The sequence below is a fragment of the Limulus polyphemus genome, unplaced genomic scaffold (assembly GCF_000517525.1).
Source record: "Limulus polyphemus unplaced genomic scaffold, Limulus_polyphemus-2.1.2 Scaffold113, whole genome shotgun sequence".
NCBI lineage: Eukaryota > Metazoa > Arthropoda > Merostomata > Xiphosura > Limulidae > Limulus > Limulus polyphemus.
Genome location: NW_013665723.1, coordinates 310,302 through 324,769, shown reverse-complemented (window position 1 = coordinate 324,769; position 14,468 = coordinate 310,302). Strand labels below are relative to the sequence as shown.

Genomic DNA, 14,468 nt, shown 5'->3' with positions numbered 1-14,468 from the left:
CGTTTACCAACGAATAGTGGGATTGACCGTCACATTATAACGCCCCGACGGCTGAAAGGGCGAGCATGTTTGGTGTGAGAGGGATTCGAACCCGCGACCCTCAGATTACGAGTCGAGCACCTTAACCACCTGGCCATGCCGGGCCTACACTTCAAAATTACGAAAGGCTATTGCAAATACTTCCCGAGTGGTTTTGCACGAAATACAACAAACTATAAAAACTCATATTTTTTGCATTTAATAATCTTTACAAGCAGCCTTATGATATTCATTTGCAATAATGTTTAGCTGTTGATAAATTTTCTTCAAGATACTCCTATAGACTATAGTAATAGTATCCGTAGTAGCTAATTTTAATGAATGATGTTTTGGTGCCTTTGTTGTGCCATATATGGCTTTTATTCGATAATGTAAGACTTTGTAAATCTTTTCTTTGAATTTATTAAAGATTATTTTCCACTTTCTCATTTTAAATAAAGTTACAAATATTTTTGGAGAAGGCTGCAATAAGCTCTCGTTATTCTTTATAAGTTCATCATACATAAACAGGAAAATTCTGTCTGTTATCTCACAGCGTATGAAATTATATGTTGAGGTCTGTGCTCACCCTCTCTGATTAGTTTTGTAAAGCCAGAATTATACGGAGAGGCCAAAATTATTTACAAACTCCGTGACGTACAACAGAAATAGTTTAACATACTTACCGCGTCATTGAACAGGTAGAAAAAGGAGATGATATTTATCAATGTTGTGATCGTAACAGAAAATACCCAGGGAAGTAACAGCAATCTATAATCCTGAAGGAAAAACAAGTTATTTATATCACTTTCTAAGAAAAGTATCGATGAAATATATTTAGTGAAAGAATGTGTCATAACAAGAATATTCTATTATGACGATCAAATAGTTTAGGTATGCTTACGTTTCCCTTTATAGACAAACGACAATGTGATAAAATCATTTGAATTTATTTCATTGTGGAGAACGTAATTTGAAACTATTTTTATCGTATTACAATTTCAATTTTATTGCTTTGATTTTTGCTATTTATTTCAATCCAACAGGTTGCACTTTTTTTACTATCATTGATGCATTATAACATGATTTAAATTGTCATTATCAAAATAATTAATCACAAACCATCTTTATTTCACTTTATATTTCAATTATTTTATAGAAACACGGCACTTGTATATATATATATATTTATTAAAAACTCAGTTAAAACAACATTAAGAAGTACAATTATTTAAAATCTTTGAAGGCACCAGTTTTTAAAACGCCACACGTGTGAAGTATATATTTCATAATCAGTAAAATAAATATAAATTTCATATAGTATCAATCTTTAAATTTCTTTTACTGTGATTAAAATAGTGTGCTACAATTGAAAAAAAAGTTTTATATAGTATCAATCTTTTTTTCAATTGTAGCACACTATTTTAATCATAGTAAAAGAAATGTAAGTTTATATAGTATCAATATTTCTTTTTCAATTGTAGTGCATTATTTTTATCAGCTTTGTGAGTTTATGCTACTACTTCTGCTACGCTTTTCGAATTTTTAGTACATTTTGATCAACTCTTTGTGCTGACAAACATGCATATTAATAGGATACGATGAATTACAAGGCTGCCTTTTACTATTCTTCGAACTACAGCTTTGATAATGATATGTTCTGAAAATTAATATAGATAATTGTCCACAGACGTTATATAAAACACTTCACGGAATATGCTGTAGGACAAACAGTGTAGTATGTTTGTTCTATTAGATTTCCTGACTTTGTAAAGATACATCAACATTGTAGGAACATTACAGATTTAGATTTAGCACTTATGAATAATGTTTTCATAATCTATTTTCTTGTTTTCTATATATCCGTGTAATATGCTACAGTCACATAATAATGTTTTGTCGGATAATTTTATGTTTTGTTGTTGTATTTTCAATAACATATAAATGTACTTCAGCATTCTTACTGTTAACCAGTCGTGATCTTGTCATGTCATTTTATAGAAATTACAAAATAATATAAAAATTGTCTGTTTGCTTTAGAGCAAAGCTACATTGGGCTTTTTGCTGTGTTCACCACGGGAAATCGAATCCCGGCTTTTAAAATTGTAAGTCCGTAGACTTACCAGTGTCCCGTTGGGAGACAAAAAAAATGTACGATCAAATTTCATGGACCTGGTGGTTAGAGCGCTCGACTCGCAATCTGTAGATCGCAGGCTCGAATCCTCGTCTCCGAACATGCTCGCCCTTTCAGTCGTGGGGGCGTTATAATGTGCGGTCGATCCCACTATTCGTTGATAAAAGAAAAGTCCAATAGTTGAGGGTGGGTGGTGTTGACTAGCTGCCTTTTGTCTAGTTTATTACTGCTAAATTAGGGGCGGTCTGTGCAGATAGCTCTTCAGTAGCTTTACTCAAAATTCAAACCAATATTTCATGCGTTTTTGTTGATGAATTATTTTTGAAAATGACGAAATATAAGCATAAATTACAATTCAAGGCATGTTTCATGGATTGTTAAATCAATCCCATTCTTACAGTTATAAATCTGAGTTATCTAACATACCGAAGTACTTAGAGGAAATAGGGATCAATGTTCAATAGTTCTAGGCAATGAATGTGAAAAATGACTAAATATTATTAACTTATATTTGCTAGAAAAATTCTCTATTAAAGTCATTACTAATTACTGCTATTAGCTACTGAATAAAAAGAGTAGTGATAGCTTAAGTTTACACAAAGTTAATATTTCATAATAAAGTTCAACTACACTTACCAAAAACAATCCAACGAGAAGAATTACTGATGACGCAACACAGAGTCCGGCAAACACAATGATTAAAATACTAAGTACCAGAAGCTCTGAAAATAATAACAGCAACAATAAGATTAGGTCTATAGCAAGGTTTAAGTATTATTTTGTTCAGACATGTTTTGAACAAAGCGTATTCAAAACTATTCGGCTGGCTAACATAAGACATCTAACAACAAATCAACCTTGACATTCTATGTTGAAACTTTATCAGTATTTTCGAAAAGTATACTTCATTGTTTCATTCTAAAATATTTAAATTGTACTTCCTTTCACTGTTGAAAATGAGATTGCATATAATTTAATTTTTTAAAACTGTTAACTAGTTTCATTGCCGCTGGTAACCTGATAAAGAGCTGTTGCCCGAAACGTCGTTTTCTTGTTTTATTAATAAAATTATTTTAATTTGGCAAGTTTTTACCACTACTTTATATTCTATTTTGTATTTTCTTATTTCCTTGCCTACGCAATTATGTTATTCCTTTAATATATCCAACGTTTTCTAGAATTTTTTATAGAAATAATAATGCCCCAATACATAAATATACAGTTTTACTGAGTAAATTATGTATATTTTTAATATTACGCATTATAACTTCTTTAGTATATAAACCTAGTGAAATGGAGATATTTTAACTATGGAAATGTTCACATTAATTAACTTAGAAGTTAAAAAAAATTTTAAAAATACAGACTTGAACACTACAGTGTAAAGATATACCAGTTTCAACCCTGTTTCGTAGGATTTCAAGCTTTTATAAGCCACGTAAGTGTGCTCATTTATAAATTTACCATTATGTAAAAATATTAAATTGGTTAACTCATATGTCTTGTGATACTTGTTCAAAACAAGTAATACACAAGTTAAACCACAAATATGTATTGTAAAAAATAAACAAAGATATTTTGCTAAAGTTTCGACCCCATTAGTTCCGTCCATCATCAGCCAGAATAAACGAGATAACAGTATACAATACTATGTTTGAAAAACTCCTTCCAATACCCCTGTGGAACATGTTAATTTTAACCTAACGTTCTATTTAAATAAAACAACACCAATAAATAAATAAAATGCATTGTTAAACAAAGTATATATATATATAACTATTCATCATTTCACTTGATATATAGGCATGTAAATTTTAATGTACTAATTATTTATACAAAATATATTTTTAATAAGTTTATATAGATTATATAGCCATTTACATATTTACTTTCTATATTATTTTATGTTATGTTGGGTATTTAAGCTTATATCTAATTTATATGCATATATTTATTATTTAAATAAGTTACAAAACGTTTTTGCAACAGATATGCATCAAAGGGAAGGATAGCGTATATGTATATATAATACATATATACATATACATGCACTTTTTGGTGTTGTTTCATTTAAATAGAACGTTAATTGGAACGTATTGGAACACAGTTTTTAAAATGCGATAGGCATTCTTGTTTTTAGTTTATTTTCACTCTGCCTGATGATGACCCAAACAAATGTTGCTAAAACATGTAGCAAAGTTTAGCTGTTTCTGCAATAATAGGTAATTGTAATTTAATAGGTGTATTGATTTTATTAATATAAAAATGCATTTTTCAAAACCAAAGGATGTAAATTGAATAGCAAAAGGCAGTTAATTCTATTAAGATGATCGATTGTGTGCTTTTTTTTAAGTTCTAAAACATTTTATTTTACTCTATGAATCTGTCTCCTCAGTAATTAGTAAAATATGACATTTTAGTAAACTTACGAAGCATTATAGGAATGAGACTTTCCCGATTTACTATGATTTGTCTTGTAATAAGGTTTCAGGAACACTGGCTTAAGCTTTAAAAGGTTACAAGTTCGTATCAAGTATGTAATGTAAAATACGTGTGATAACTTTAAATCATGACTAATTAATATATACTTTTAATCATAATTCGTAAGTCAGCATAGTTTTAGTCACTCATAGTTATCCAAATAAAATCAGGTGTTACATTACCTGGAGAGTGAAGAACATTATTTACATGTACTGATCCTGTAATGGCGATGACAGAGTAGAATATCTATGAAGAATTAAAACGAAAGTTTTTTTAATTGCAAAGGAAATCACAAAACTATCAGTCTGTTATATATTTCATAAGTGAAAAAAGACAAAAAATAATACAAGTAAAATAACATAAGAAAAAATTAATTTTTTTAATTGCAAAGGAAATCACAAAACTATCAGTCTGTTATATATTTCATAAGTGAAAAAAGACAAGAAATAATACAAGTAAAATAACATAAGAAAGACAGAAAAACGTATTTTGGCCTTTAGAAACTGCGATTGCTCGTTAAATACATTATTTAATCTTACACGTAAATAACTACTGTAAGGTCACACGATCACAAAATGAATTAATCTGGAGCCGCTACCATCACCCACACAACAAGAAATATTTCATTAGAGTTTTAAAATAGGTAAATAGGAGATATCCATGATGAATTCGTTGAAGCTCCTACTAATTATTAAGCCTGGAAGTTTATGAACAAGCTGAGCATAAGTAATCTAATGCAACTATAAACTAATTTAATTACAAAACTTATGCTATACTTGTATATTCATCACTAAACTTATAAAATTACATAATATACATTCCAATCATAATGCATGTAATTTCTCATTGAAGTATCATTCAAACTTATAATACAAAATAATGCATTATTTCATTATTCCAAAATAACATAAAATACTCTTATTTAAGACTAGGTCTGTTGGCGTTGTGGGGCATCGTGGCTCGGTAGCTTCGTGATTCGAACTTGTAATCGGATGGTTGTAAGTTTCGACGCTGACCTGCGTTCATTCTTTCCTTGAGCAAGACACTTTACCCCACTTGTTCTAGTCTACTCATCTATATGGTGGCTACAAGTTGTTAACTGACATCCTACCTAGGCAGAGAATGGATTATCATTCTCACCCGCTTGTGCCACTTGAAACCGAAGTTCGAAACTACCGGCTCTATGTGTCTTCCAAAGGCACTGCAAAGATTTATTAACTGCCTAACTGTTGGTATAGTATACATGAATCGATGTAAACAATGATTATATAAAAAATACGATGGTAAGGCATTTGTTGAATATAAAATCCAACAAATAAAGAGCAACTTATAGTATATATTGCATTAATGTATTTGTTCAGTAGCAAATGATATATATATAATTTTTTTATCGTAATTCCAATAAAAAAAGCAAGCAATATTTTTAATTGTTTGTTTGTAATTAAGCACAAAGCTACACGTTTGTCTACCTGTTCTCTGCCCATCACGGGTATCGAAACCCGGATTCTAGCGTTGTAAGTCCGCAGACATACCGCTGTGCCATTGGGGGGGGGCATATTTTTGAAAAGCATAGATGGTGTATGCTAAATCAAAAGCTAAGATTGATGCTGCATTATTGTTACTCTCAAAAGTCTATCAATGCTAGAAACAGCTACAATAAAATTCAATCTCATTTTAAAGAGTGAAAGAAAGCACTGCTTAAATGCTTTAATATTAAACAATGGAGCAAAAAAGTACAAATTAATTTGAAATAGAAGCAAAGAAGACCGCTGCTGGAACTGCATCGCACAATGTTATATTTGATTTTAACCACTTTTTAAGGTTTATTTTATATGAACTAGTAGACACAGAAAAACAAACTGGAATCACGATAAACATAACCAGAACCAGCATATGTTCAAGTATTAAAGTTTTTAACATTAACAAAACTTGGAATTGAATCAGAATAATATCCAACACTATCACACAAATGTATATACGAATATATATATAAGTATATCAGAATCAATTCAGTGTCATGATTTATTGACGCTCTTTGCTTTTGCATACGTTATATTTAATTTTTATCTTTTAGTTTATTAGTGCATCATCTAAAATAGCTACAAATCGGACAATTATTTTAACACGTGCAAAAAAGTACAAAAGTAATTGATATCTTCCAGTTGGTGTCCATGTTATTGAACAGTGCACACCAAGTAAGTTCAAATAAGCACTGGCTTTGTATATGAAAAAACTAAAATAAACGTACTTGTGTTCTCTGGTCACTTCTTAGTAAAGTATGTTTCTGTTAAAGATCGAGTCGTAAAACCATTCGCATTTACTGAGTTATATCATTTCACTGATTGCACATACAGAGCTTACAGAGAATCAATAGGATAAAAATCTTGAAGTAAAAAAGTACATTTAACATTAAGATGCAGTTTTCACAGATCAGTAAATTAGGTTAAAGTTTATAATCAGAAACATTTAACATCCCATTCTGTTAACAACAAATGTGTTTAAGAATGAAAATAATATATTTTCCATAGAAGTGGCATCCAAACCAATGAATGATTGAAGCACTGTTTTAGTTGTCAACTAAGATCAAAATAGAATATTGAATTAAGAATGGAAAGAATGACAATAAAATTGTTTTTTCTGCTATATTTCTAATTATTTTATAAGTGCAGAAACGTTTATTCGGTTAGTTGTCAATGTTCTGATGACTCAAAATAAAGGAAAACGAAATTATACAGTGTTGCAATCATTATAATTGCATTTAAAACTTGCAAAAGTAGATGCGAATTTTAATATACTTATAAGTCGTTTATTCTCTATTAATGCACATAAACATGGATATACAGACATATTATTAAAACATACACATAGAATTTTGAAAACATTCCTTTTTGTTTCAGCGAGACTGTTTTTCAAAGTTTGTTTGTTTTTTCAATTGAACATATGTCCAGCTGTCCATGGCAGGTATTTAGATTCGGAATAACCAGGGGTGATCTTCTCTCCGCTCTTGGTTAAAAGTTTTAGAAATGTCTACATGGTGGAAAAATTTGATTTTTGTTTCCTCACTTCATTCAAGGGAAAGAAGAAGGAAAGCCGGAGAAGCCCAAACGCTGTCGTAGAAGGAGACATAGTATGATCTATTCCTGATCTTTAGTTGCACTAATTTTTAGCTCTAAGTAGACTTCTTCGTTGAAAACAAATTGATAAATAAATAAAAATTAGAAATATATATATTAATTAAAAATATAAAATAAATCTGAAAATCAAAGGGTCACAACTTAGACTGACAGGAATCTATAAATCCAAAGCTGTACATTTAGATGGAGAGGGGGTGGAAGTGCCCTGAGAAAACTTGTTTTCACTGGCAGGGCGTCGAAAGCTCTACGTGGCCAGTGTCAAAAATCGAACACTCACTGAAAAAAGCAACCCTTTTATAGGCTCATAAACAATTGTACACATACACACACACAAACACTATGTAGAGCAAATGCTTCAATTAAGAGCATATTGTTTTCCCTCTTCAACGAACTTCAAGATAATGTTCCCAAAGACATTAAACACGTTTATTTGATCTTTTAACATTTAGTTTTATGTTTTAAAAGCAACAAATGGGTTTAAGCAAAGATATTTGGGGGTACTTAATTATTACATTGAATTATAAGGAGATTTTACTTTCTAAGCATCAACGAAAATAGCGGAAATATAAGAAAAAACTAGGTGCACTTGAGGATTATATAAATTCCAAATCTAAAAAGATGCAATCAAGAACACTTTTTATTCACAAGGCATTTTAAAAGAGTGAGTAAAATAAATAAAAGTTGAGTGTAAAAATTTATTTTAATATTCCATTATACATATCATCACATAAATTCACGTTCCCATATTTTTTCACAACTTTACGAAAATAGTGTATGTGAGATTTATTATCTTAAGCCAAGCTTAATAAAATGACATCTATGTCTGTCAATGTACACATTGAACTGAAGACAACATTGTATGCATCAACAGCTAAACGTCCAGTAATAATTCACCAATATAGAATAAAAAAGAACTCAGGCATGGCATATAATATATCACTAAGACTTCTTTCACGACTTTCTCCTCTAGTTTCCTACTGTTGTTTTCCTTCAAACCATGCATTAATAATCTATAGTAATAATGTATATCATTAAAAATCTTTCACTCCTTTGTGAATAAAAATTATTTGAAAAGTTAATACTTTATTGCTAATTGAATTATATTACAGCTGCGCTACTTAATGAAATGCATCATATCAACGAAGGTCCAAAAAGTTTTAAAGACACTTTAATGAATAACGTATTCATTAACAAACAAAAAAGAAAACATAGGTGGCTAACTTTCAGACTAAGTTAATTAAATTCATAGTACTTTGAAAATTGAATTCTCTTGTTTGTCACAGTCACGTTTTGCCTCAAATTCAGCTTGTGCCAATTTTAATATTTGAATCAGCTACAGAAATGTTCGTTTTTAAGTAACTTAAAGATTAGTTAAAGACGGTTTATTCATCAATTAATCGAATAATTTACTTAGAAATAAAAAGTCACACATTTTTATTTTTTATCTTTTACACATTTATAGTTTATAGTTTGTCAGTTTATTTATAGTTAGCGTAAAGCCATACAACGGGCTATTTGGGCTCTGCCCACCGCGAATATTGAAACCCGATTTTTAGCGTTATAAGCCTTCAGACTTACCCCTGAGCCATCGGCGGATATTTCTATCGACCATGTTCACTTCTTTTACATTTCATTATTTCATATTACTTTAAATGTCCTTTGAAGTTTGGAAACTACAACATTTCTAAATAACGAGAAAAACAATTAATCAATGGATTTATTTGTTTAGAAGGCTTTGTTTGTTTGTTTGTAATTAAGCACAAAGCTACACAATGGGCTATCTGTGCGATGCCCCCACGAGTATCGAAACCCGGATTCTAGCGTTGTTAGTCCGCAGACATACCACTGGGGGGCGTTTAGAAGGCAGTCAGTCATCAGCATATACCGCCGAATCGTCGACTACTGAACGAAAAGTGGGATTTGACCATCGTTCTTATAGTTCACCCACCGCTCCAAAGTATGGGGAGAATTCTTGCTATAATGGGATGCGAATCATGAACCCTCGGATTCAAAGTACTGGCATCAATGAAACTGTGCAAGTAACCTCCGTTATTTTCTCAAGAATCTGTTATACAGTCGAAAAAACAAGTTTTATTTTCTTGCAGTTTTAATTTCTTTACATTTCACGGTTGTGATGTTTTCATAAAACACGACATTAATAATGACTTAGTTTTGCAGGATTATTTCATATATATAGGAAAAACAAAGTAACTAAGTAACTATAAAGATATATATATATATTATCTGTGTATCTATATATATCCTAGCAACCTCGGGTGGATATCTGAGGTTAATTTACTCTTTCAAGTTGATTTTTGATTAAGAAATTTTGTCATTTTCGCAATTAAATCTTGGAACGCATAAGAGTTAAGTTTATGGAAATATCATATACATAAAATACAGATATTTTCATGTGTGAGATTAACAATATTCATAGTTATGAATTAATAAATGAAAAATAAAAAATCTTAATTTAAATTTAAGTAAGTATTTGGTATAAACACGAAGAAAAGCAGATTTTTCCCCATACTTTGTTGCTAAGGTGATTTAATAATAAAGCACTTATGATTGTGTTGTTTCTAACCAAGAACGTAAACTATGTACAACAGTGTTGTCAGTACGTTTCTATAGTACATCTTATTAGTTTATGAAATTTTAATTCAATCATACATATTTCTCTACACTTGTCAAAATATTCTCTGTTGCCGAAAAAGATCAAATTTTGGATAAGCTGCGTAAAGTTTCAATCATCACAATCTTCATTTTACTTATTGCATCACATAATTACTCAGCTGACAACAGAGGTTGTCATAGCAACCAAAGAAAAAGTCCTTTTAAAACACGTTTCAGCATTTCCTTCTTATAGGTTTAGTCACGCGACAATTTTCTTGCTCACGGCCTTGTTTTTCAAGCTCCCCTGCCTCTTTTCAATTCCCGTTAGTTGGTTTATGAACAATGTCGTATTTGATCCTCGTGTTTTCGATAACATGAAATGTTTTTTTGTTTTTTTCTGCTCAGAGTAAAGGAAACCCGTTAGTTGGTTTATGAACAATGTCGTATTTGATCCTCGTGTTTTCGATAACATGAAATGTTTTTTGTTTTTTTCTGCTCAGAGTAAAGGAAACTTGTTGAGCAACAAAGGTCTATCCATATAATGGAAGATGTAGAAAAATTATGTGAAAATTCAATTTTCAGAAAAGTTTAGGAACACTTAAATATGAAGAAGGAAACATTCAAGCAAACAGTGACCGCTAATCTGCAAATCAATCTAAAAAATGGTATTTGATTGAAATGAAAATAATAGAAATCCATAGGATCTAAGCATTTAACTTATTGAGAACAAAGATCATTGAAGAAACTGAAGTACATTAGTAATTAGAATTTCTGCTCAAAAGTAAAATATATACATCGGAGCCAAAAATATTAATAAGTTATCGAAACCAATCATGTTCAAGAAACTGACCAGAAGCAAATAATGTCAGAAATCAATACAAAAAACAAAAAGATTAACAATCATACATGATGAACCTAAACGAAAACGTTTTTTAAACTATGCTCGACTCATAGAATTAGAAAAGTAATAATTTCTCAAAGAAAAACATAATCACATTTGTGTTCCTTCTTTTTATAATTCTAGCAGTAAAACTTAATACAGGTACATACCAGCAATACCAATGTAAACGATCTAATTTCCATACTAAATTTCACTTCCAAAGTTTTCAAAGATAGACGTATTATGCAGGTTATTAGTACCTTCTAAAATTTTATTGTATAGGTCACCTCAATGCAACTTGCAAGTGAATCATTAATATACAGCAGGCATATTATAATTGAAAATAAAAGCTGAATTCAGAGAACAATGTGTTAATTAAAGAGGGAATTCGGACATATTTCTATTAATAACTTAAATACCTCTTTCGCAAACAAAATGTTCTTAATTGAAGTCAATATTTTTTTGCACCACCTGAATGAAATTTCTCAGCTCGTCACAGAAAAATTGTATGCTCATTCTATGAATAACTACTTAACTAAAAATGTGTGAAACTTTTCTTAATTCATAACCTAAAAAGAAGAGAGCAAATTTTGTAGACCGTAACCCTGTTCATTTCACGCTGTTTGGAAGATTAAGTAGGTTACTCTGTACAAGAGCGGAAATATGTGGTAAGAAGGAAATATTAGCGCCCTTCACAACGAACCTTTAGTTTGTGCTTCTGTACAGGAAATATTCAAACATAGAGAAGTGAGCGTTTATACAGAAGTGATCTATATATTTTAAAAATGTATTGAATAATTCTAGTTTAGTCGCAATACGACATAGTAGAGTATTGTCTCCCCTTTGTGGCATTCTTTCTGACTTAACAAATAGATAGGCCTACAAATACAAACAAAACTGTTATCTATAATCTGTATAGTACACTAATGTTCCGAATTTTCAATCGCATCGCATATTGTACGGTGGAATCAAATACAGGAATATTTATGCCAGTTGTATTGGTAGTGATAGAAGTCAGACGTTTTCAATGTAAAAACGTGGATTAGTGTAAGTAACTTTGATAAATTTTGAGTAATATTTTTCTACTCTAGAGAAGAAAATCCAATTTAGAAGTGATTCATCAGTTGATAAATCTTTTATTTTTATTTTGGTAAAATAAGTCACAATGTGAGCCTTGGGGAAAATTTTAAATCAAAAACAAAAAAGAATTGAAACAATAGAGGAAAAAAAATAACACAAAATAAAGTTCTTGGGTTTCAATAATTGATACAAATTGCCATCTGTAGGTAATATTACAAGTGCGAAGAGTTCCGGGTAACTGACCAGTAAGCTTTCCATGTTTTACGTTCTAATTTAGTCTCGAACTCTTTGTCTACAACGACGAATAAAAACAAAAATAGAATGGCGGAATTGATTGCAATGTAGGTCCAAAGGCAATATTTGTATTTGCACTATAGACTTAATGTTATCGAGTTCTTTGTTCATGACCACCTGGGTTCATACTGCATTTTGGAAGATTATGGGTACTCCTAATACAAAGTGTCAAATTACAAAAAGAATATCTGGTCCGATATTTAATCTCGTTCTAGATTGAATAATTCGAATTTTATTTGTCTAACCTTATTTTTTCACCCCCTGAAAAGTCCAGGTATCATGGCGCCATTCCTGATTTCGAGCCGTCGACAACATAGTTAGTATAGTTACGAAAGCAAATCAGCGAATTTGACTCACCAATGATTATAAATAATTAAACATAAGAAAGATAAATTAATTAATAAATAACTAAATAGAATATATATGGGAAAAATAGTAGCAGGTTGCTGCCGACTGGTTGCTTTCATAATCAACAACGAAGATCTCACTACATGCTCATATATAACCCTAACTATGGAAAATCCTTATCAATATCTCACTCTTCCGCATCCTCCACGGACCTTATATATGAACACTAAATTAGTTCAATAGCCTCACTCTTTCACATGAACCTCGCAAGCTCTGCCTCTTACAACCGTCTGCATCCGGCTTTCTATGCGACTCGAATCCATAGTATCCCCTTCAAATCATATAAGTTGTAGTTCACCATATCGAAAAAAAGAAAATATTTTGTTTGTTTGTAATTAAGCCCAAATCTACACAATGGGCTATCTGTGCTCTACCCACCACGGGTATCGAAACCCGGATTCTAGCGTTGTAAGTCCGCAGACATACCGCTGTGCCACTGGCGGGGCAAAAAGAAAAGAAAAAAAGATTACATGACAAAACGTTAGTGCCATAGCAAAATGATTACTTGTATCTAACTATACGGCCATTCGCAGTGACAAGTGTGCTACGACAGGATTCCATAATTAGAAGGTGAAGAATCTGTGTTTAGGTCAATGCCAAAATCTTCTTCATCGTGTAACCAGAGCTATACATAACTATAATCTATAACTTAACGATACTATATTTGTCTCAAGTTTCTCAGAAAAATCACAAAGATGAGATGATAGTTATTAATGGAAGAAACATTTTTGATCGAAGTATTTTACAGATTGAAACAACGCGAAATATCTATTCGAAATATATATTCAAATGTGATAAATGGGAGATTTCTAAGAACTTTAGCCAAGGAATTCTAGTTTTTTTATATAAAATAGGAGATACATTATTGTTAAATGTAGACGCTGAATAACTCGTGAAAGTCTCGCTGTCAATACACTGAGCTTACACACAAAAATTTGATAGGTGCCACACGAGCCAGCCCAGCATCTTTTAGTACTAAGCCTAAGATGGTCAACGCCACCTAGTGGCACAGCGGTATGTCTGCGGACTTACAACGCTAGAAACCGGATTTCGATACCCGTGGTGGGCAGAGCACAGATAAACCATTGTGTAGCTTTGGGCATAACTTCAAACAAACAAACAAACAAGATGATCGATTCCGAAAACCGGTAATTTAGGGTTATTTCGATAGATCTCTTTGAATGAAGCTGATACAACTTCTAAAAGGAAAAACAAACAATTATTAATGAAAATATGACATGACGAAATCTATATAGAATATATTTTAGTGATACCATACTGGGCATTATACCATCTGTCTTATATAGAATATATTTTAGTGATACCATACTGGGCATAATACCATCCGTCTTATATAGAATATATTTTAGTGATACCATACTGGGTATTATACCATCTGTCTTATATAGTATATATATTTTAGTGA

At 31.1% G+C, this 14,468-nt stretch overlaps 1 protein-coding gene across 4 annotated transcripts in view; it reads right to left on the bottom strand.

The window, feature by feature from the left end:
• Positions 1-14,468, bottom strand: part of LOC111089133 — a 90,566-nt gene that overhangs the window by 20,219 nt on the left and 55,879 nt on the right. For 3 of the 4 annotated variants that reach the window (XM_022401025.1, XM_022401035.1, XM_022401033.1), the window contains exons 2-4: positions 4,816-4,879; positions 2,789-2,874; positions 705-797 (exon numbers count right to left, since the gene is read on the bottom strand). In XM_022401025.1, the coding sequence (XP_022256733.1) occupies positions 705-797; positions 2,789-2,874; positions 4,816-4,879 (243 nt within the window). The remainder of the gene's footprint in view (positions 1-704; positions 798-2,788; positions 2,875-4,815; positions 4,880-14,468) is intronic. The other variant, XM_022401039.1, reaches the window with a different exon arrangement.